General features: G+C 33.7%; 1 protein-coding gene across 3 annotated transcripts in view; it reads right to left on the bottom strand.

The window, feature by feature from the left end:
• Positions 1–2252: 2252 nt before the first annotated feature.
• PPIP5K2 (diphosphoinositol pentakisphosphate kinase 2) overlaps positions 2253–25436 on the bottom strand; it is a 71441-nt gene continuing 48257 nt past the window's right edge. Inside the window, exons 24-32 of one of the 3 annotated variants that reach the window (XM_045899547.3) lie at positions 24721–24888; positions 22202–22375; positions 20843–20915; positions 19172–19291; positions 18218–18280; positions 16109–16168; positions 14342–14482; positions 10424–10549; positions 2253–3971 (exon numbers count right to left, since the gene is read on the bottom strand). In XM_045899547.3, coding sequence (XP_045755503.1) covers positions 3859–3971; positions 10424–10549; positions 14342–14482; positions 16109–16168; positions 18218–18280; positions 19172–19291; positions 20843–20915; positions 22202–22375; positions 24721–24888 — 1038 coding nt within the window. In that variant the 3' untranslated portion in view covers positions 2253–3858. The remainder of the gene's footprint in view (positions 3972–10423; positions 10550–14341; positions 14483–16108; positions 16169–18217; positions 18281–19171; positions 19292–20842; positions 20916–22201; positions 22376–24720; positions 24889–25436) is intronic. The other 2 variants (XM_054513155.2, XM_054513164.2) reach the window with 2 other exon arrangements.

Raw genomic sequence — 25436 nt, 5'->3', positions numbered from 1 at the left:
CTGACTGCCATGAGCAGCCATTTTGTGAACATGAGGGAAAACAACTTTGGGATAAAGCCTGTACTATGCTATAGGAGTGAGGGAGAGAACCTGGGTCCTCGAAGACAGTATGGACTGAGAGAACTGTGGCTGGAACCCACCCCATCTGTGGATTTTCAGAAATGTGTATAAATTTCCTTAATGATTTTAAGTTTCAACTGGAGTTTTTCTTACTTGGAATGAAAAGTATTCTTTTACAAAAAGATAAAAAAAAATAACAAAAGCCATAAAAATAGAAAACATTAACCTAAAAGCAAAGATATATTACATATGAAAAGACTACACTAATGCATGAAATAAGAGGAATCCTAAAATTGAATCACAAAGCAAAACTCACTATATACTATTTTAAAATACCTAAACAAAGTGACAAAAATACAAAAAAATACAGGGATGAATAAAGGTGTATCAAGCAAATGTGAGCTAAATTAAAACACTAGTCTTAATCTTAATATCTGACATTTTAAATTATAGGACAAAAGCATCCAGCGAAACAACAACAAAAGATATTGCTATAATGATAAAGGTAATACCCACACTGGAAATCTAGCAGTCATGAATTCATATGCAATGGGAAACATAGCCACATACAATAGAGAAAAAAAATAAAAACCAGATAATAAAAAGAGAAAATCCCTAAGTGAAAAGTTTCATTTACCTCTGTCTCAAGTCATGACTAAGCACATGGACCAAAGGAAAAGGTTACAGAAGATCTAAATCATATATTTAATCAAAATGTAATTGACATATGGTATAAAATAATCGATCTTATATAGTTCTCCATTCTCTGAAAATAGAGTAGACCTTCAAAAAAATTGACCCATATAAAGAAAACTTCACATGGCAATAGTTTGGTACCCATGTTTCTGTACAAAGGGAGAGCTGTTTCTACTTGGACTCCTTATGACAAGTGACTCCTTCAGAAGGAATATAAAATCGTCCCCACGGTAAGAATGCTGCTGGTGGTGACAGCTCTAGGTAGTTTATGAGAAGTGGAGAGGGGCTAGAGAGGGAACCGCTGAGCCATTGCAGAAGCGATCCATACCTGACTAAGAAGAATACAGGCAGTCGATGCTGTCCAGATAAGTCAAGGATAAAATGATGTAACATTAATGAACACTATATGGAAAGCAAACTTTGAAAAACACAAAAGGAAATACTGAGGACTTTCCATTAACATATGAACACAAGACAAAAAAGTAAAATCTTAGTTCAAACTGGCACGGAACTAGGTAGTAGTGGACATGCAGGGCAAGAGTCAGCAAAACCTGGAGGGAAATCTGGGCAATACTGTTCAAAATAGACTTTTCTCTCCTCTAAAGAGTTTTAATTAAGTATTTCTTGAAGAACTGTACATTTAACTTTTCTCTCTTCATGGCCATCTATTGCCCTTTTGCACACGAAGCACACTGTCACAAGTGCTTTCTCCCTTTACTATTTCTCTTCTGCCTCCATTTCCTGCTCAAAGGAAACAGGAGAAAGCTGCTCAGCACATTTTTCTCCTTTAACCTGAGGTTGGTAAAACACCCCCGAAATATTTCCTGGTGTTGAGGATGGACTGTGAGAACTCAATAGAACCAGGACAGCAAAAGCTGCCAGAACAACTTCACGGGCAAAGTTAAGTCTGAGTTCAGATGTATGGATGAGGATAGAAAGAACGAATAATGTGCTATGAAGACCAACATCCCAGAATGCTGGGCGGTTCTTCAGGCTGCACTTTCTCATCTCTTTGCTGGTTGCGGGATTAGACTGCGAGAAGCAGTGTCTTTCAGTATTTAAAACAAACGAAAAATACACCTTCCAGGGACAGAAGCATGTGAGAAACAGAGGATTCAGTCAAACTTTCACTAAATAGTGATAACTATAATTTCTTGCTCTTATCTATAGGCCTTTTTGTCGTTTTAGAAAATGACTCAAAGATTCTTTCAAATCAGACTGTCCAGTCTACACAAAAATATTACCGAGTTTAGTGACTACAGTGAAATCATAGTTCTTGTATAACAATGGAAAAAGTGAGCTGTGTTAAACTTTTCTAGTTAATGTCTAGGAAATATATTGCAATGTGTATGGCCAACAGTAAGTTTTATTTCATATCTAAGATAGCACTGTTTAATACTCAAATAGTTTTCTTCATTTATTTCTACTTTGAAAGCTAAAAGGAAAGAGATAAAGAACAGGAATAAAAAATAATTTGCCATATAAGTCACTCTCTGATTCTGGAAATAAAATATTTTAATTCAGTTTCACTTAAAAAATAAAAGTAGTTTCTTACTCCCACACTGAGCACATTAACATTTTCACATACAGAAAGCCTAGGTACATTCAATTGTTTAAAAGACATGTCTCCACATAATACAATTACATTCACGTGAAGTATATAAACATATAATTGTATATATTTGTGACTTTTGCATCTGGTACTTTTAAAACTAACACATAATATGCTTATTTTCTAAAAGTCAATTCTTAGATGATGATCTAAAGTCAGGAGAGTCTCCTGAAGAATTTTAATAGTTGTGTTCTATGAGAATTCAGTAATTGCCTAAACATAAGCTTCAAACTAAAGTTTTAGCAATTTAAGTGACCTGTATGGCAATGCATGGAATTCTTATCAGCTTGTACTGTTTGGTTTACAGTTTAAGTCATTTCAAGTGGTTTATAATTATTTGTGCATTAGGGGGAAAAAAGCACCAAGGATAATAAATATTTTTTCACATCACAGATGAAATCACAAAACAATGATCTCAACATCCTTTCAAAATCTAATCATTTGAAAAGAGCAAGTGTTCAATCTTTAAGCTTTCTTAGTGAGATCAACTGATACACTAGAGATAAGAATGGAAATGCTAAAAAAGGAGGTGCTATACATAATATCTACTAACTACAGAATTCAGACATTCTTCTCACATTGATGATATCCATTTCTGAACTGATTTCCTTAGATCTAAAAAGAACTCTGAAAGTAAGTGTAACGTTTATAAACTTGTCAACTATATCTCTTAAAAAAAAAAAAAATCTAAAGCTGTCTTTCTTCCCAACACATGAAGCAAAATTTTCCTGATAAGCAAAAGCACCTTATGGTAAGGAAATATATAAAGAAAGTATTTTCTACAAATTAATATAGAAATCTATGTGCATAAAGGTGTAGTTATCCCAGCTGTATATGCAATATTTTAAATAACACACAATAAAAAAACTCAAAGCACATATTGAAAAAATAATCCATATGCTAATACTCCAGTTATTAAATAATGCAGCATATCTGTAATTCTAACAATTGGGGGGAAGAGTTTCTAATCTAAATGGTCAATGAAATCTCTTTGGAAATACACTTAAAAAATCTGCAATCAGTAATCCTGACTGCCAAATTCTAACCCAAGCTATAGGTTTCTACAGCTAAGATAAAATCCCATGAAAATGAAAGTGTATATAGAGTTCACCTCACAGATTCTTGAGTAAACAGCATTATTGATGTGACACTGATACAAGCTAGCTGGGCTTTTCTGTCCTTGTCTTTACCAAGGGCACATGGTAAACATAACATTAAGAATGACAGACCTTCATCACCATAACTTTTGCTGCTCATAAAATGTTAATGAACATTGTCTTAAACATTTCAAGATCATGAGAAAAGTTCCTTACCTGAATATATATGATGAATTCTCTAGATTTAACATATTTTAAAATGAATTCAGAGATGTATAAGGAGAAACATAAACTACTTGCTTTGACAGTTTTCAGCCAAGGTTTATTATGTGTCCTTTTCTATTGAACACGTGATTTTCATATATTTAAGGAGGTCCAGCTTCTGCTAAAATTTTATTTCTTTTTCGTAGTGGTTTTTTTGTGTTCATGCATTTCTGTTTTGTTAGTTATATTCTTTTTTCGAGATGAGGTATTAGGAACAGCTGCATTAGAAGGTCCGCTGGTAGCTATACAAAAAGAGAAAAACTATTGCTTAGATTTTCACAAGCAATTCATGTTCAAATAATACTGCTAAGTGACAAAAATAATTAATTTTAGTTGTGATATAAATGAAACATTGTAAATGCTCAATAGAGCATTTTTAATCTTTTAACTTTTTAGAATTCAACACCAATACAAAAAAGTAATGCCAATGGGCTGTGTTCACAAAACAAATTTCTCTTTTCACTCTACATTCTTCCTGGAAAACTAATTTATTCATCATTTTTAACTACCATCTATCGTGCTAACAATCTTCAAATGTGCACTTCTGTTCCAGGTCTTTTCCCTTACTTCAAGATTTGTATACCCTGTATATCCTACTAGAAATCTCTGTATAGATAATTGACAGGAAACATAATATGTTTTAAACTGAACTCATCATTTCCCTATAAACATCTACTTTCTACTCTATCTCTTATGTCACCACTATTTAAAAAGTCTGAAGGTGGGGCGCCTGAGTGGCTTGGTCGGTTAAGCATCTGCCTTCGGCTCAGGTCATGATCTCAGGGTCCTGGGATCGAGACCCGCATCGGGCTCGTTGCTCAGTGGGGAGCCTGCTTCTCCCTCTCCTCCCCCTGCTTGTGCGCTGTCAAATAAATAAATAAAATCTTTAAAAAAATAAATAAAAATTCCGAAGGTTAGAAAACTATAAATATTCTTCACTTAAATCATCCTTCTATATCTAAACCCAAATCAAGCCCTAATGAGTTACTAAAAAACTATTCTAAGCCAGATTACACTTCCAGTATGGATGGGAAGCTTCTGTCAGACCAATTCTCCTACAGATAACAAGTATAAACTTTGGATAAAATATGAAAAACAACTATTTGAAGACACTGAAGAGTAAACAAAAGCAGGGGCATACTGGAAAAAAATCAACACTTGGAAGAAGGGAATTCATGTTGAGTACCCCCAACACACACATTTTTTAAAAAGCTTTGGCCTTAAAAATATGGGGTGCCTGAGTGGCTTAGTTGAGTGTATGTATGACTCTTGATTTCAGCTCTGGCCATGATCTCAGGGTTGTGACCATGTTGCTCTGGGTGTGGAGCCTACTTGGGATTCTCTCTCTCCCTCTCCCTTTGCCCCTCTATTCTACCCACCCTCCCCCTGACCCCGCTCATGGCTCACAAGCTGTTTCTCTCTCTCAAAAAAAAAAAAAAAAGCTTTTGGCCTAAGGACAGTATCCAGAGTATCCAGTCTGAACCATGTGCAATGACTAAAACTCCAACACAGAACTCATTCTTAGTAGCATTAAAAACCAGAAGATAAGTACTGGAGCAACTATAGCTGCTGGAAATCAGGTGGGAGATCCCAGAAAGGGAAAGCCCCCAATTCTTTGTATAAACCTGATCACATTTATGTCATGAGCAGGGTAAGCTCCAAGAAGTCCAGCTGAGGCTAAAAGAAATGAAGTGAAATGTGAGCTGCCAATGACTTCAAGGGACACAGTTTTGCAATCTGAGTTCAGCCAAGGTTAACTCTTTGCTTTAAAAGAACCCAAACAACTCAATACTTTTGGGAGAAATATAACAAAAATAACAGTTTGGCCTTTATACAACATCTCATTCATAATGTCTAGGATACAATCCAAAATTACTCAATGTATGAAGAAACAGGAAAACATCTTTCTTCTTGAGAATGGATAAACTGATAGAGACCAATCCTGAGATCAGCCAGATTAGTTACACAAGATTTTTAAAGCAAGTATTTTAACTATACTCGAGAACAAAAGAAAAGATTGCTTATAATGAATAAGAATATAGGAAATCTCTGAAGAGAAAAAATTAAAAGAATCAAAAAGTGTCTAAAACTAAAGAATAAAAATCCACTAGATAGGTTAACAGCAGAAAGGAGAGGAAAAAGTGAACATCAATCTAGAATATTAAAAAAAAAAAAAAAGTCCTAGGCAGGCTTGCCATAGTCAAACTGCTGAGAGTCAAAGATAAAGGGAAAATATTAAAAGGAAGCAGAAAAAAATAATTCATTAACCCACTGCATACATTGGAACAATTCAATTAACAAAGACTTCTCTCAGAAACAATGGGAACCAGAAAACAGGAACAACACCTTTTAAGGGCTGGGGGAAGAAAACAAAAATAACAAAAAAAAACTTTCTTCCTAGAATTATGTCTATCTAGCAAAACTTCTTTTCAAGAATGAGGGTAAAATAAATAATTTTTAAATACAGTAACAGACCTGCAGTATAAGAAATGCTAAAAAGACTCAGGTTGAAAGCAAGTAAAACCACATGGAAACAAAGACTTAGGAAAAGGAATAAAAACTGATGGCTAACGTGTGGATAAATAAAAGACTTTTTTTCTCTTCTTAATTTCTTTAAAATACATATGACTGTTTAAAGCAAATATTTTAACACTGTATTGTAGCCTTTATAATATATGTGGAAGTAACACACATGGATAACTATGTGTTAAGGATGGGAGGAGAGGAAGGTAAATGAACCTATAGTTGCAAGGCTTCCACATTTTGAGTATAAAATTATCTCTAAGTAGACCATGAAAAGTGAGAGATGTGTATTTACAGCCACCAATAAAAGAATAATGCAAAAAGATAAAGCTAAAAAGCTAATAGATAAGTTAAATAAAATACTAAAAAATACTGAATTAATACAAAACAAGGAAGAAAAGAATAAAAGAATAACAATCAGAAGGTATAAACAGAAAATATAATAAAATAGTAGATCTAACCCAACCATATCAATAATTACAATGTTAATGAACTGTAAACATTGCAACTATAAGGCAGATATTGTTAGAATGGGTTTTTTTTTTTTTTAAGATTTTTATTTATTTATTTGAGACAGAGAGAATGAGAGAGAGCGAGCAGATGGGGGGGGGGTCAGAAGGAGAAGCAGGCTCCCTGCCTAGCAGGGAGCCCGATGCGGGACTCGATCCAGGGACTCCAGGATCATGACCTGAGCCGAAGGCAGTCGCTTAACCAACTGAGCCACCCAGGCGCCCTAGAATGGGTTTTTTAAAAAGCCAAATGTATATTGCCTACAAAAAAAAAAAAAAAAAAATCCCTTAAATATGAAGACACAGATTGTTTGGAAAAATACTCCATGCATACAGTAAGCATAAGAAATGTGAAGTAGCAAGATTCACAACAGATTAAATTAGCTTTAAGACAAAGCATTACTAGGAATCAGAGGGAGATTTCATGATGATAAATGGGTCAATACCTTAGGAAGGCATATGAAATATATATGTACGTAATAAAAAAGCTTCAAAGCACAGAATAAAAGCTGACTGAATTAAAGGTAGAAACACCCAACTCTACAGTTGTGAGTGGAAATTGCTCTCTAAGCAACTGATACAATAATGAGAACCTCTCCTCCTGTGCACATGTCCCCACCCCTCAACATGGTAAAGACACAGAGGATCTGAATAAGATTATCAGCAATTCTGACCTAATGGGTACTGATAGAACATGATACCAATGAACTATGGAATAAAATTTCTTTTTTATTGCTCTTGGTACATTTAAGATGTACCAGGTCCAAATGGTAAGCCATAAAAAAAAAAGTTTCACATGTAAAAGACTGCAATCAGTGTATGTTACAAAACAGTGTATGTTTTGTAATTGCGATGCAATGAAACAAGGAATTAGTAACAAGATATTCACATCCCCACCCCCAAATATTTGGAAATTAACCAATATGTTTCTAAATACTCCATGACCCAAAGAATAAATCACAATGTGAATTAGAAAATATTTTTAACTGAATGAGAATCAAAATAAAATTTAACTTTTGTGAAATGTAGCTGAAAGAGGGAAACTTACAGCTTTAAATGTTTATATAACAAGAGAAGAAATGTCTAACAAAAAGTGATTTAAGAAATTACAGAGGATAAAAGTAAATCCAAAATAAATGAAGGAAGAAAATACTAAAGAGCAGAAATCAATGAAATATAAAACAAACAGCTAAAATCTAGCTCTTTGAGAACACCAACAGAATGGATAATTCCCTAGTGAGAGTAATAAAGGAAAAAACCCACAACACATATTATCAGTATCATAAATAATGGACGTTATTACCACCGTCATTAAAACGATACTAAAGTAACCAGAAAGTCGACAACTTAGATAAAATGAACAAATTCCTTGAAAAATACAAGTTATCAAAGCCACCACTAAAATGAAACAAAAAATTAATTCTATCAAAATTTAAGAAATACCTATCTTACAAAAACTCATTCAGAAAAGAGAAAGAGGAAGAAATATTTCCCAAATCGTTTTATGAAGCCAGCATCCACCTGATACCAAAATCTAAAAGACATTACAAAAACAAAAAACAAGAAAACAAACAAACAAAACAAACAAATAAAAACAACAACTACAGACCAATCACTATCTTTCACAAATGCAGGTGCCCAAATCCTCAAAGTCAAACTGAATTCAACAACATATAAATAAATTATTCATCATTACCAAGTAGGGCTTAGCCCACAAATGCAAGATTGGCTTTTATTGGCCTATGTTTTATTTGAAATGTCAAATATAATACCACTTCATCGTTATTATTTAAAAATGCTTATGAAATAATGCATTTATTATGTGTCTAATATGTAGAGAACAACAATGTACCATGATTCAAACAGTATTCAAATCCTAGGTCTACCAATTACTGGTTATGTGAACAGGGATAAGTCACAACCTCTCTGCAACTTTTCATCCATAATGGCATGGCCATGGGCCACGTTTAGAAATTTAAGAATAAAAAAGCACTTTGTAGCATAAAAAAACTATACAAATGTTAGCTTTGAGCTGTATATGGAATACACGATAATTTATATTTAAGGTACTAAGATATTAAGATTTATATTTAAGATTTCAGTTGTCTGTACCTGCATATTCTGATTAGTTGGAATGTACTAAGTTTAAATATATTTAAGATACTGCCTTTAATTTGTAAGGCCTGATAATCTGACAGAGCTATAATTAGGTATAAAAACAAATCAGTAGTAGAGTGTCATTGGAGTTCTTGTTTTGGTAATCATATAAATACATCACCAGTGGAGGGGGCTGGGTTGGGGTTTGAAGAGTGGGAAGTAAGGGGAGAACATTTTAGAAGAAGAAGAAAAATGACCTGAGTGTCAAAGGGATTTATTTGGGGGGAAGTGAACAGTTTGGCAACACTATAACAACAATAGCAGCTAACATTTAGTGAGTGTTTACTGTGTGTGTCAAGTACTTTACATATATTATTGGATTCATTTCTGACAACCTTTAAAAGAGGATCTATTACCCTGATTTTATGACTATGAAACCGAGGATCAGAGAAGTTAAGTAACTTACCCAAGATCATATAGCTAACAAGTAGCAGAGCTGAGATTTTAATCTAGGTTCCTCCTACTCCCAAGCACAATCTCTTAACCAAAAGAATATTTGAGAGCACTAACATGAGGAATAGAATTAAGAGATTTCCAGTGAGGATACAGTCAAAACCTCAGAGCTACCTAGAATTCTCTGAAGAAAAAAATATATAAGGTAAGAAAAAAGGGAACTGTTGAATGTCCTTGTTTGGCATAGGAAAGTAGGAAGAAGAATGACTGTCAAACAAGAAAAGTAGAAGAATCAGATAAAGGGAAGGAGCACCAAGACAGAGTACATTGTGGAAGTCAGAATAAGATAAGATTTCAGGAAGGATCAATCACACAATCAAATATGCCAAAAAGTAAAAACAGAAAAAAGTCGGGGCGCTTGGCTGGCTCAGCTGGTAGAGTGTGACTCTTAATCTTGGGGTTGTGAGTTCAAGGTCCAGGTTGGGTGTAGAGATTACTTAAAAAATAAAACCTTACAAAAAAAAAAAAAACACAACAACAACAAGTTGACTGAGAATGGAGAATTAAGACACTGTAAAAAAAGAGAAAAAAATTTCATATAAAATGACTAAAATAATGCCTAGGCTCAAAAGAAAAGCAAAAAGAGTTCATAAGTTGGTTTGCAGAAAAGTATCAGTAAGAAATATATTTTATTTATTTATTTATTTTTATTTTTTTTTAAAGATTTTATTTATTTATTTGAGAGAGAGAGAATGAGACAGAGCGAGTACATGAGAGGGGGGAGGGTCAGAGGGAGAAGCAGACTCCCCGCCGAGCAGGGAGCCCTATGCGGGACTCGATCCTGGGACTCCAGGATCATGACCTGAGCCGAAGGCAGTCGCTTAACCAACTGAGCCACCCAGGTGCCCCTGAAATATATTTTATTAACAGATACAGGGGTGGGAGAGACAACAGAGAAAAAAATATAAGTACCTCAATAGACTACAATAACAGTTTTTAACTCTAGGAATTGTAATGATCCTTCCTAAAAACAGATTTTAAACTCAAAAAGCAAGCTATTATTACTCCTCTAATTGCTATACAGAATCCATAAATTCACACACAGTTCTAACCTGGTTTGCTGCTTGCTTTCGTACTCTTTAAGGTAGCTGGTGGCGTTGGGAGGATCTTTGCAGGTGTATATGTATTTAAAGATATTTTTCTTCTCATTACTGGACTGGAACGTGAAGCTGTAGAAGCTGGAAAAAAAAAAAAACCACAACAGATATGGCAGTTTGATTATTTCTGCCAAGTTCTTACATTTTAGAAATTTCTAATGACATATTTAGTGGACTTATGAATATACATTATAGGAGAAAATAGACAATGTAAGGCTTATGGAGTAAATGCAGCAAAATCATCTTTCCTATAAAAAGTTCTCTCATGCTCTTAGCCAAATAGATGTTCTGTTTCTACTGTAAATAATAAGCATTTAACAGTCTTTACCAAAGGTATGCCAACAAGAATAGAGCAACAGACATAATTTTATACTGCCCTGATAGAAACTCAGATTCTTAAGGGATAGCAGAGGGCTTATGACAGTTTTACTGCCTGGTTAAAAAAAAAAAAAAAAAGACAGGGTCCCAAATTCTTTTTCTCTTAAAAATATGAAGTAGAGATTCAGGGATAGTTAATTTATAAATACTATGGTCTATTAAACTATTATATTTAAGAATAAACTAATAGATTATAAGTAATAAAATAAATCAGATTGTCTTCCTTTATTATCTAGTTGAGATTTATCTTAATGAAAGGGAATTTTAAAGATTTTTTTTTCTTTCTTTCTAATCACAGTGGGGCAATTAAGAGGTGACAAGGAAAAGTAGGGATAATTCTTTTTTTTTTTTTTTTAAGATTTTTATTTATTTATTTGACAGAGAGAGAGACAGCAAGAGAGGGAACACAAGCAGGGGGAGTGGGAGAGGGAGAAGCAAGCTTCCTGCTGAGCAGGGAGCCCAATGCGGGGCTCGATCCCAGAACCCTGGGACCACGACCCGAGCTGAAGGCAGATGCTTAACGACTGAGCCACCCAGGCGCCGCCCCCCCCTTTTTTAAAGATTTTTATTTATTTATTTGAAAAAGTAGGGATAATTCTTAAGTATGAATTCCTCTGGGGAAGGATAGGTCAGAGCAGGAGAGCTACTGGCTTGAGCTTCTGAGTTCCTAACCAAAGGGAGGTGGGGAGTTAACAAAAAAAACAAGATTTGGCTGTTTTTGCAATTTGGGGGGAGGATATGATAGCAATAAACAGCATGTCTCTGAAAAATAAATATGTGGGCTAAATTATAGCAACTGTGCCTTAGATGGCTGCTATCTATCTACACTGAATGAATATAAATCCCAATGGCAGAAGTTCAAGTTTAATGACATAATACACAAATGATGAAAAAAATCCCTAAAGTACCATGTAAAGCAGGACACCACTACTAAGCTCTTTCCTGCTTGTATATTTTATCCTGTTAACTTCCATCTCTAACTTACCCAATTAGCATTTCCACACCTTCCCCCCATCTGATTCTGTTAGTGTCCCATTGTAACCTATCTACTAGCTACCACAAAATTGATTAATTTTGTCCTAAGTGAGGAAAAAGCCTTTCTGAATGACAGAGGATTAACAATGTCAGCTTCTGTGTTATAAACAGCACAAAATCAGTAGAGTCTATATTATGATGCTAATTCCTTGACAATTCAGGGAATTAAGTATAAACAATGTAAATATACTGTGATTACTATTAATTCTGCAGTTACAGTATAAAATGTAGGCTTCAGATAACTTTTATTATAATTAGCATCTATTTTCTTTACTATTCAAAAATAATTTAAAAAACCATACACTTTAGAAGACCTGGATTTTAGTCTTGCTTGATCACTAACTACTTGATTTCCTCAATGGTGTCTAAGTTTTTTTCTTTAAACAGTAAATTTTTCCCAAATGAAATCTTAAATAAAATGGATGAAAACAGACACTCTGGTTGAAGCAGCCATGCAAGACATAAGGCCTAACCACTCAGCATCCTCTCCCTCATGGAACTTCTAAAAGCTCTTGGGAATACAGATTGAAGACCAATGAACCAGATGGACTTTAAGGTTTACCCAATTCTATGAACTGCATTAGCTGTATTTATGTTCTCATCTAGTTCCTTTAGTAAGTAATGGCAGGAAATTTTAGAAGAGCTACAGGGCTTGGGGTACAACTTGTATCCATGATATAGAGAAGAGCTAACCTGAACTGGAAAAGGAATTTAATATCCTTCATTAATATACCTCAGTAATATACTCTGATGAACTGAATTCACTAACCACAGAAATAAAGCCAACATAATATAACAGCATCACAGAATATAACTTCAAAGATGATCTTTTTGTAAATATCCCACAATTCTCTTCCCCAAACAAATGTCATTACTGCTATTTCCCTTGTCATTCACTGAAAATCTTCTAAAGTCTAAATAGCATTGATATCTATCCTAAGTTCTAATTTAATAATTAGAATCTTTCTTTCATCTCTATTTTAAGATTATAAATCCTTACCCAGGGAAGAAGTGAAACATCAAGTATAAAGGGGGTAAAGGGTAAATGAGAATTCATTCAGGTTCTCTACTGCAATTTGAGGAAAAGCACTGTCCATTCTATCAGCTAACAGAGAAGAAAGTGAGATGAACATGCTTCCGTTTTCCTAACTTTGACTTAATAGAGCTTAGAGAAGTTATTTCATTTGGAGTATTATCAATTCTCAGAATCAGACAGATTTTGAAATTAAAAACTACTTCCTAAAACCATTCCTAAAAGTATTTTAGAATGCCCAGATATCTCTCCATTACTGTTAATGATTCAATGTTGACCTCTACTACCAAAAGTGTAAGAAAAGGGAAGAAGCCACTATACTCCAGAAATGCAGGGGGCACCATTCAGACAGAATACAATGTGAACAGAACTCTCTAGAATAATACAAACAACGTGGTAGTCAGAAAGGGAAGAGGATAACAGCAACACGTGAAAGGGGCTTTCATTCCCAGACCTCCAATTTCATTCTTCAGAGAAAGAGATTTACAGTATGCACCTTATGAAAAGGAGAAAGGTATACATTGAAAGTTTGTGACTTTCCGAAGATATGACTAGCCCCAGCAAGATTCTTAACAGAGCAGAGCATGCTCTCCCCAAACTGGATGCTTCCTAAACTGGAAATTCCAGCGTGCTGACGGATCTTATAGAGCTGAGAATGACAGCAGTCAGCTGACTCCTCACACCCAAAAAGGTAGCCCTAAGGGCTTCCCAAAATGATGTCCCTTACAGTAGTGCTATAGAATGTTTAAGTGTGTCACCAAAAACGTGCCTTCTCAAAAAATAAGTTTTGGAAAATCTGGGTATACAGCTTTCCTTACAAAAGAACCTTAGCTATTTCTACACTAATATAACTCTCTCTCTCCAAAGAGAGGTAGGATATAATACACAGTTTCCAAAACTTACTGAGCCATGAATCCCCTTTCTTCGATGAATGAACCTTTTCAGAATACCTTCTGAAGAACATAACTTGAAAACCCTTTTGTCCTAATTTGCTCTCTTTAGTCAAGAGCTCCTTCTCAATCAGAATGACTACTTACCAGAGCTGTTGTGGGGATAGGCATGTGTGCATGTGTGGGTTAATGACAAATGATATTTTGTAATTTTTAAAAAGCTTATTATAAAATGACACACGATAAGAATGTGAAAAAAGACCATGACTCTATATTGTTGACTTCTATTGCTGGGTCTTAGATTTTTCTTTTTCCTTTTTGGAAAGAAAAAGATTTTTGGGAAGAGTCAAGAAAAGTGGCACACTGCATAGTAATTACACCAAAGATCTCCAAATAATGTTCCTTTATATCCCCTTTTCTCGTAAAATTCTATTCACTACCACTAGTTGAGTTTGTTGTTATAATTCTTTTTATATTTAGATAATATCTACTGCCACAAAATGATAGTAATAATAGTAATAAAAATAATCTTCCTACAAATTTCAGGAGTCTTCCGTGGAACTTCACTTGATGGAGAAGCAATGGAAGCAAGAAATTCATCCACCTGCTTTAAAGACAGGGCATTGTGAAGAGTCTCTAGAGGACAAATAGATGGCACCATGGAATACAACTCAAAGCCTGAAAAAAAGAAATGAAGAAAATTTGGGTATTTAAAAAATCTTTAATTAAGAAGGAAGATGACCATTGCTTAGAACTGTATGGGTTAGGTCTTTCCAATCTATCACATGCAAACACATGAGATCTCTGAAGTCATGACACCAGATGCTATGCAATATGGGATTGGAACAAGATGTGACAAAAGATTTCATTTTAAATGTAATCACATAGTACAGCATGCACACAATTTCATTCTATATTTTGGTAAAATCTAAGAATGATACTTAAAGAAAAAACCTGGGGGGAAAAGCAGAAAACATTATATTGTTTCAGTTTTTACTTTAAAAAATCAGGTCTACTTGATAGGTGAATAAGTTGATGCCATGATGTGTCCCTTATGCCAGAATGCTAAAATTAACTTCTTGTTGAAGAATAATTATGTTGTAATTACTTGTGAAGAGTGATTTAAATTAGCTTTTCTAGTCATACCAAGGCCAACGATACTCTCTAGTGTGACCTGAAAACAACATTCATTCATTTATGCTGAAAATGAAATTTCAAAACACATTTTACCTACCTTTATTGAATTAACTCAATAATTCTATTGTTGAAATTGTTAGCTGAGTAAAGTCAGGCCAAGTAAAAAGCAATACAAAATACAGACATGTTTGCATTCAATAATGGCACAGAAATACAAAAATTTCATGAAACAAATCATGCACATATATATTAATACCATCAGTGAAACAAAAATGCTTAAGTATACAGGTCTTTTTTTAAACAAATAGAATATAGGTTATTTGCTTTTTATAAAATTGCCTGTTCATTTAAACTTTATTCAACTGAATGGCTTTTAAAATTGCTTTCATACACAACTGAAATAACAGGTCCTTCTGCATCTACTCTTTCCAAAATTCAAACTAATTTTCCTCCAAAGAAAATACTTTTAATACTTAAATTAAGATTTTATATAAAGGCTAATATTATTAAATAAAAAGTAAAAATTAATTAAACTCAAACAGACTGCAAAGCTCTCTGCTTCAATAGGCATGTGCTCATTTTAACATTGGCTGATATTTACTTAATTTGGGGAGGAAAAAGTAACCTGAGAACCACCTAAGTCTTGGCTGAAGTAGGGAAACTATGGTTGAAAGAGAATCTAGTCTTCCTATGAAGACAACAAAAAGGTTTATAAAACTGGTATGTTTGATTTTCAGGTGCAAACCAAAGCATAACGGAACATTACATATACTCAAAAACAAAACAAAAGAGAAACTATACCATAACAGCAGCTAAAGCACCTAAATGAAGCACTAAAAAAATTAGGCTTGCACAAGTATTACATTTTTTTAAAGTACAAGATTCATGCAAATACACGCAAACCCTTTCTTTGCAATACACTAAACTTAACAATATGATTTTTTTTATCCTTTCGTCAGAATGTTTTGTAAGTGTTTTTATAACAACTATTTCCTTGCATTTGCCTGTTAGATTTTCTAACAGGCAAATAACAATATAATCAAGTTCCTCTGGTGACACATTTCCCCACTTATCTTTAGTAAACTGTATTGAATGCACAATGAAAGGGTTAGCGCAGCAATTTAAAAAGCCACCCCGCTGTCATGTTTAGAAGCTATAAAAACATACCACTGGAGCCTAGACATTCCACAGAGGAAACGGACCAGCACCTATAGAGGTGTAGGTGTTCTGCACAGAGGCCCAGAAAATAAGGTAAAGCACTGTCAGAAGATACTTGTTTCACCATGTTCCTTGAACTAAAGATGAAGGGAGGGGTAAGTCCATGACATGTATTAAGATGGAAATAACATAAAAGTTAGGGGAAATAAAAAGTGAAAGAGTCAAATGACAATTCATAGGACAGATAAGACAACACAGTATAAAAAAGAAAAAAAAAATCTTGAAAACCCAAAAGAAACATTTCTAGAGTTGAAAGGAATGCATTTTATATGCATTAAGTCACATGTGTGGAAAACCCACATTTAAAAAAAAAAAGTCTTAGCCAAAGGAATATAAAGTTACTCTATTGTCTGTTAAATTTAACAAACTTTTTTTTTTAAAGCTTCAATAAACACAGATTCCTCCTATAAAAAAAAAAAAACTTGCAATACTGGCTATAAATACATAAGCATTCCGCACAAAAACTATAGTCAGTCTTAAACCTGTAATGTTTCTTCTTAGAATTTTGTGGCTTCTGTTTTTCTTGTAAGTTTGGTTTTTCTTCTAAGAGGTTCTTATGCATGTGGATTCTTTAGAAGCTGCAGCTGTATCAAATAAGGATCTTTTTCTTCAGAAAGTAGCATTTAAAGAGCTACAAAGGAGGGAAAGCACATTAGGCTTTAGGGCTACGTTTTCTCTTGTTGAGGATGAGATCTTCTTATTCCACCTCCAGGAAGTATTTAGTGCACTGTTATTTAAGTGTGCTGTTAAAGGATCCAGAAAGGGGAGAATGACCATAAGCTGTGTTTAATTCTTTAGTTTCATATAAGTTTTTGAAAGACTTGACGCAAGTTTTTGAAAGATTTATTTGCAGTTAAAAAGAAAAAAAACTTCCAGGGGATAAAAGTACCTTCATTCGGAATAAAAGCAAAAATCTGTATGTTTTCTTTTAAATTCTTTGACCCTCAATTATTTAAAAATGATCAGTAAATACTCCCTCTTGTCCCAGAAGAACAAGCTCTGTGTAAGAAAGCTGTAATAGTGCAACGATTCAGTTTATAAACAATGGCCACGAAACGCTTCACTGTTCAGCCTCAGAAATTGATTTAATTGAATTAGCTTTCTAGATTTTTAGCTTAGTCTCCTTCCTATTGTGAGTTCTCCAAATTTTAACAAAAAGCAGTGGTACCAAAAAAACCTGGTTGCTTGACAAAAAACTGGTTGCTTGACAATAGCAAACCATATTGCCACATGAGAACAAGGTGAATGCTAGATGAAGTTTTCAGAGTGCTCCAGACCAAACTGAGTTTTGCTTTAGACAAAGAGCCACAGATAAATGATGTTACACAGTGAAATCTGCATCTCCTAGTTCCCAAGAACTTTTCAAACACATCTCATTTGGCTATTTGACAAGTTGTGGCTCTGTATTTTTATTAAGTAACTCAATAAAACAACCATGTGATCAGAAAATGAATTAGAAATTAAAAAAACATTAAAATGATTAAGAATTGGGCGCCTGGGTGGCTCAGTTGGTTAAGCGACTGCCTTCGGCTCAGGTCATGATCCTGGGGTCCCTGGATCGAGTCCCGCATCGGGCTCCCTGCTCGGCAGGGAGTCTGCTTCTCCCTCTGACCCTCCCCCCTCTCATGTGCTTGCTCTCTCTCATTCTCTCTCTCAAATAAATAAATAAAATCTTTAAAAAAAAATAAAAATAAAAAAAAAATAAAATGATTAAGAATTAAAAAGAAAACAAAGAATACTAATTGTATTTTTAAAATTTGTGTAGACTGATCACTTGAGAAATTAGAAGGGATTTTTACATGCTAGTTTAGTATTAAAACTCATCATCATTGTGGTCATTTAAAAGTTTGATGAGTGATGTTAAATGATTGTGTAAATTATAGCTGAAAAAGAGAGCTAGACAGTATCAATGCTTCGGGTGAATAAGTTGGAATTATATGCCAACTGAAATTAAGAATGGAGAAATGAATGATACTGTATACCCCACAGTTTGAAATAAAAGAAAAATAAAAAAGGATGAAGCAGGGGAGTATCTTTTAAAATAAAAGCAAAACGTACCATTGGTTGGGTGTCGAGCAAATGAGATAGAAAACCTTTTAACAGCAGAACCGCGTGTGGCGTCTGAGAAAGAGAAAAACAGGTACCTGAAATTCGTAACAGCTACCAAAAGAAGAACACTTAAAAAAAGAGGGAAAAAACAAATATATAAGGAGGTTAGGATTAGGTGACATGCAGAAGGAAATGAGAGAGGGTACTGGTTAAAAGTAAAATGGCTTGATGATAGAGGCAAAGTGTTTAATGAAATATATAAAAGAAAGAAAAGCAGGATGAGCCAGCAATTCTGGTAAATCCCCGTTTTACTGACTTAAGCAAATTTGTGGATACATGAGAAAAAGTTTTAAATAAAGCTAATCCTGAAAGGGCTAATAAACACTCCTATTAACAGAAGGCACAAGCTTCCACGAGCCTCAAAAGACAATCTGAATATTAACACTTAAGGTATTTTAACAAGAGTGAGAGGCTCTCCAACTAGGGATTCTAAAACATTCTCATGCTATGTTTATTTTTATAAAAATATTGCCAAAATATTTTCTTCTACTTATAAACATTCCGTTCACTTTATTTCATTTAGATCACTATCAGTAAGTAAAATGAGGGATAACAATGAACAAAAGTTTAAAAGATCAAAGAAAGACTTATTCTTTATAATATGGCTTACCGACTGTCTAAAAGACCAATACATATGATGCAGTTCTAAATTTCACATTTCAACAAACTATTCATTGAGTAAGTACTGTGTGTCTAACTACAATTAACTCTTTGATGAAACACGGATCCAAGCTATGGGTAAGACAGCAGTGATTGTCATTTAGGCTCTAGGTGTCATCAAAGGGTACCAGGATTCCAGTTGAATCAGTGAGTGGACTTAGGCTTGCCTTTGAGAAGTACTGTATGCTCATGGGTGTGTGCATGGGTGTCTATATGAATCTGTGTGTGCATGTGTGCACATACCATCTATGCAGCCAGAAGAAGTCAGCTTTTTACGATGAGTACGAGCATAATCCTGTAGGTTAGGTGCGCTTGAAGAACCCCCGAGCACCGAGGTGCTAAACAGGCCCGCACAGTGAGACCCTGATGGGAGTTAGAGAAAATACATACACAACGGGTGTTCTTCCATTCACATTGGGAATTCATGCAGCATGCAATAACATGGCTCTTACCACACTTATCTGGCAGTGCCTTGAATAGACTTACAATTCGCTTGTAATGTCAACTTTAAAATAATCACCACTACCATTTGTCATATGTACAAATGAGGGTATTTAACACTGGATAAAATGTTGCCTTTGAGGAAAATAATATATCTACCCCATAATTAGACATATACATATTAAAAGTATTAAAAATACTACTAGGAATTAATTTAGGTTGGTAAGGGATTCTGTCAGTTTGCATGAACAGGTCATATAAGAAACCTCTCCTAGCACAAATCTAGTCATAATAGATCAATATTTTTTAATGTATGTCTATAAATGAAGAATCTTTTCTGATACCCTGAGTTAAGAATCATCAATGTATGTTATGAAATAAAGCAAATTAAAGCTTACTAATCTGTGAGAAGAACATTTGAGAACAATTCCTTGTAGGTCATCCAGGCCAAAATCACCTTAAATTTCTAATACTTAAATGACTTCAGATCTTAAGTAATAAGACCCCAGAAAACACGTTATTAGCAAATAAAACACAGTCAGTATAAACTGATGCTTAATTTGTAGCAAAAATCTTTATACCCAAGGAAAACTTCTACCACTTGGTAAAGTTTAAATAAATTTCTATCAAATACATTATGATACATAAAGGAAGACAATGTGGGAATATTAAAAGCTATCAACATAAGCTATATGTAATTAAAGAAGATCCTCGAGTAAATAGGCATCAACAAACAGTTCATATACTTAGTATGTAGATCAAAGTACATAAATAGTTGAACCTTATTTATACTTTTATTAAACCTGTTTAGACAACTATTTATAGAGAAAATACTATGCCATTATGTTTATCAACAATGAGCTTAAAACTAGTAAGTTTAGAAAGGTCTTTTTCAATGTTGCTTTGCAACACTATTTGCAAAGAATCAATTATGTTCTATAGGTCAGTAATGACTAACAACTGCCCCTATGCATTAGTTTTGCTTTGGTTTTCCTTAGGAGATAATCAAAAGGAAAAATTAATACACCGAGAAAGGGTTTAAAACATTCCCCACTTAAAAAAAATTTTTTTTTTATCAGAAAAGAAGGTTTTTTTTTTTCTTTTTAGTAGGCAATAGCATATTTACAATTTTACCAACTGGGAAAAATGACGTTTCCTTCCTAAATTAAAATATTTTGGGATTTTAATTTATAGAATACAAGATTAAAAACTAGCATTGGCAATTGGACTAAGTAGTTTACACTGCGGATAGTCAAACAGTTATAAATCAAATTAAATGCTATTTCTCGTTCATTTTATTGACACTTTACTATACACTTTGAGTTGGACAACTTAACATTTTTCCATTAGTATACATTAAATAAAAACTAAAGCATAGCATTTGGTCATGCTTTCATCACTGAAGAGTTTTACATGTGTGCGAAAGAGTGAGTTGAAGAAGGTTTGGAATATAATTTCCTTTAGACCACATACCTACAGTAGGGTTCTGCTTTTGTTCCACAAGAGTTCTTGGTGTTCGCAGGTAATTAGCATTTTCAGATACAACCTATGCAAGGAAAGCAAAATAAATGAGGTAAAACAGTAAAATCAATTCAAAAGTCCATACTTCATTTGCAGCCTGTTCCAGACAGACAAAGGTTAATAAGCTGTATGATAAATATTAGTAGAAATACATAAAACATGAAAGATCATGCAAGATCCCCTTCTGAAGGGAGTCCATTTCATATGAAGTCCTTGCAATGAAGTGGTGCGAAGCAGGCATTCAGAATGAAATATCATGTATGAAATAAGACAGATGAAAAGAAACAATTAATAGATTGATATAATTTCACTCTTAAAAGAAGCCAAATGCCCACTCTTAAACAGCTCCTGTATTTGAAGGGGGGAAAAACAATCACAAACAAAAGAAAAGACAGACAAAGACTGCTGAGGTCACCATACAATTACTGATCCATGCACGGGCTTTATCAGAGTAACCTTTAAATATTCACAGCCTTAATGGATACCATAATCCCTTTTCCTATAATCAAATGCATTCTATTTCCAAAAGGAAATTGCTGAAATTCTTGGAAAAGTCATGTGTAACAGCAGACCTTCCATTCTTAAAACAAAAACAAAAAAACAAAAAAAATCCTAGTATTTTAAATTTCCAAATGTCATCACAGAAAGTCCTTCTGAAGTCCTTTTATTTTGACCCATATTACTGATGGGCACCTATACATTACATGCTCATATAAAGAGAGCATTAAAATATCATACAACTCAAAAAATCCCCACTGTATGTATCCCTTAGATACTTCCAGATAATGGAATAGTGAGGGAGAGAACAATTAATATTAGGTATACCCTGTTAATTAACAAAGGACCACATAAATTTTGATATTTAAAAAAATGTTTATATTCTCAGCAAATTCCAAATGGAATCTAATTTTTCAATTATGGGGGAAAAGGTTATTAAATTTTCTTACCATCAAATTACATAATTTTGTTTCTGAATGTTTTAAAGGACAACCATGCCAAAAAAGATTTCTTTCCTTTTTAAAATTTTTTATTAACACACTAAAGTTCCAGGAATGTAAAATTTATTGATTAATTTTTAAATCCTGGATATTTAAAACCCTCCTAGTAAAAATCCTAAAACACATGCATTGTAAGAGGTTTCTTTCTCTCAAATATTGTCAGGTATCACAAGCATTTTTAAATGAACTGAAAATTAAAATACAGAAGGATTTACTCTGATGTTAAATATAAGGGATTAGATGTCCTCAAAGATAGCTGTTTGTTGCTCTGAATGCGGGTAGGAATATGTTTAATGAAGTAAAGTTTAAAAACCTGTTGCCATGAGCCAAAAATACTGGATGTGAAAGCCAATGATTTGGGGGAGACAGGGGAAGAAGTGATTTGTTCCCCTGATCTGCGTCTTCGACGCCCAGTACCCACACCACTGGTATAATGCAGCCAGGTACCAGTACCCTCTGGGCTAGACACACTCAGGGGGCTCTCTTCCTGGAAGTGAGAAAGGGGGCAAAAAAAAAAAAAAAAAAAAAAAAAGCAGAGCATGCAAAGTTAGATACAACAGAGCCAAATGATCAGAAAGAAAAAAAAATACAGTTTGTTCGCATTTGTTTATCAATTTTTTAAAAAACTATTAAACAGTAATTTGGGAGCCAAATATTTCAAATATTTGAGAAATTCATAGGAATGACTTAGAAATCTAACTGTATGTGATAACAATTGTAAGAATTACCTTATCTTCAATTTACAAAATATTTATACTGCTTAATAGTTGTCCCTTCTCTCTTAAAACTGGAGAGATTTAACAATTTTCTGTCTTAGCAACTTTTAAAATGTAAAAGTATTCTGCTTAGTTTTAAATATTCAAGACATTCTGTGCTATACTGGGTAACTTTCCAACCCAAAGCGCTAAAGAATTGTGCAAAGGGTTAGAGAAGTTTCAATTTATATGATGTAGAAAAGAAAACCTATCTGCCAGACACTTAAAAAAAGAGAGGTAAGATGGATTCAAATTGCACTTGTTTCCACTTTCAAGCTATTTGTTTGTTTACCCCCTCCAAAGATTATTTATAGAGTTCAGTAAGCAAAACATGCAGCAAACATTATCATTTACATGTTTGCATGTTCAGGTTTCAGACAGTGAGGACAGAGTAAAATCTACTTGCACAAAATGAAGAGAATAGTCTTTTTCTCTGTGTGTCTTTTGGAAGTACAAACTTCTGATATCCATGGAGATGGTGGACGCTGGAAAAAGTCTTCAAGGTTTTACTTGAATAATTTACCTTATGGAAGTAAAAGTTTAGCATGGCATAGAAATAATCTCTTGAAAGCAACTATTTAAGTATTTATGAGAAGAAGGTTTATAAATGTGTTCTGCATCTTAAGAATTAACAAAGGGCAGTGATTTTGTTGAAGATTTTACAAACACAAATGTGTTGCAAAATGAAGACTCACAACACATTTGGCTGTATTAGTGTTATAAGCTTTTTGGAGTGCAGAAGAAAGTTTAATGGTGAAATTTTGAACAATCTGAAATTTGCAGATTGCTTTGTTCAACAACATCAAAATCACTGCCCTCACACAGATGGCAGTTTAAGTTATATTAATGTCATTTCCCAATTTTCTGAAATTAAAGATACCTGAACATAACCCCAGGTTTCTCATTTTTAAATTAAGCTACACTAGAACACAGTCCCAAATTCTACAGCTGTTAGTCATCCTCTTTTTATAATTAACTTACAACACCACAATCATAGAAACCCTAACTAGTATACAATTTCCATTATAAAAGTACCACAATCTCTTTATTGATGGATGTTTTTCCTATACATAATTGTCAAATTGGGTAACATATTTATTTGAAATTTGAGAATCATAAAGCACTGTTGTTTGTATAATTTGAGGTAACAGAAATGAGCATAATTCTGGTTTGTTGTTTATGTTCTTACCCACTGCTAGTTAAATATTATACTTAACTCTTATGACTTGGCATATTTCATTATTAACAAAAACATTTTTCTAACTTAAAAGTTGATGGTTGTTTCTAGCTTAAAATCTTGCTCTACACTTTTACTCTAGCATTTAGAAAACATTTATAAGCACTAATCTCAATCAGTGCTGGGAGAATCATCCTATAGAGAATATAGATAACCCAAAACATAGGTATTTGAAGTATAAAAATGCATACTGGTGTTAAAGATTTACTCAACAAGCTACATTCCACCTGTTCAGCTTTCTTGTTAAATCTTATTTTAGTAGTTATTTAAATGTTATTCTACTAGAGAACACAAGAATTAGCCTTATTTAATTGTAGATCTTAATACAAAAGGTAAAATTTTCAAATATCTCTTCAAATTTTCAAATTCCTATACTGATTTTTGCAATCAGACTAGGAACTTAGAATTTCACATCTTAATCTACAGTGTCATTAGAATCAGTTGTTGTTGAAGCATTTCTGGCAGTTCCTCTCTGCGTGAAATTTATTCTGTGAAAATTATTCTCTGCGTATTAAATCAGACTTTTAAAAAAGTTCTTTATTAGAATAACCTAACATGACAGGGCAAGAAAATAGATGAGTTCATAGAAAGGTCTTATTTTACTATGTCTATTCAACTTTGTTATGAAAACTATACATAAAGCTACAGGTTCTTAAATCTTAATCTCTTTTTTAATGGCCTCTGTATTTTAAAAATATTTATTAGAAAAAGAGGCAAAGTTGACAATTAAAAATCTGTTAGGTTCCCAAGCTCCATAATTAAAGCTGTATTTTCTTTTCTGTTTCATTAAAATATAGTTAGTTTATTTTATGAAAAACATACTCTGACACATACACTTACTTCATTTGTAGCCATCTTCCTAGATCTTGGAAGTGGAGACTTCCTGTGTATATGAATTGGCTCTGATACCATAGGTTTGAACAGTATCACAGCACGATCAATTTCATCTTTTTTAGAAGTATGTGGTTCATCATCATTATCAGTTTTAAAAGATCTCCTGCCTTCATTCTATGGGCAAAGAATACAACATATAAAATTCAGGTAAAGCAAGAGTCTCTTATGACAAATTCAACCACCAACTGGTGAAGTCAGCTGAAGCACATACACAAGTAGGCTGATTCAAATGAATCAATATTAATTGAATGTTTACAACAGCCTCGTATTAGTCTACAAAAACAACTAAAAAAATTCAGAGATATATCAAGTTCTCGGACTAGAGGATGTACTACTGTAAGTTTATTTCCCTCAAAATTGATCTGCAGAATTTATGTAATCTCAACCAAAATCCCAAAAAGTTCTCTTTGGAACATTACTTTTTACTTTAGTTTGAGAATGAAGAAGCGTTTATTTTTTTATTTTTATTTTTATTTTGGGGGGGGGGGCAGTGAGAGAATCTTAAGCATGCTCCACGCCCAGCCTGGAGCTTGACTTGGGCTCACTCTCACAATCCTGAGCTCATGACCTGAGCTGAAATCAAGAATTGGACGCTTTACTGACTGAGCCACCCAGGCGCCCTGTGAATGAAGTGTTTACTATCAACACTTCTATTCAACACC

The sequence above is a fragment of the Mirounga angustirostris genome, unplaced genomic scaffold (genome assembly GCF_029215605.1).
Source record: "Mirounga angustirostris isolate CCGP_5_RB_7025 unplaced genomic scaffold, mMirAng1.0.hap1 SCAF_7, whole genome shotgun sequence".
NCBI classification, from domain to species: Eukaryota; Metazoa; Chordata; class Mammalia; order Carnivora; family Phocidae; genus Mirounga; species Mirounga angustirostris.
Note: the sequence above shows the minus strand (reverse complement) of the source record. Positions and strands in the feature narration are given on the sequence as shown.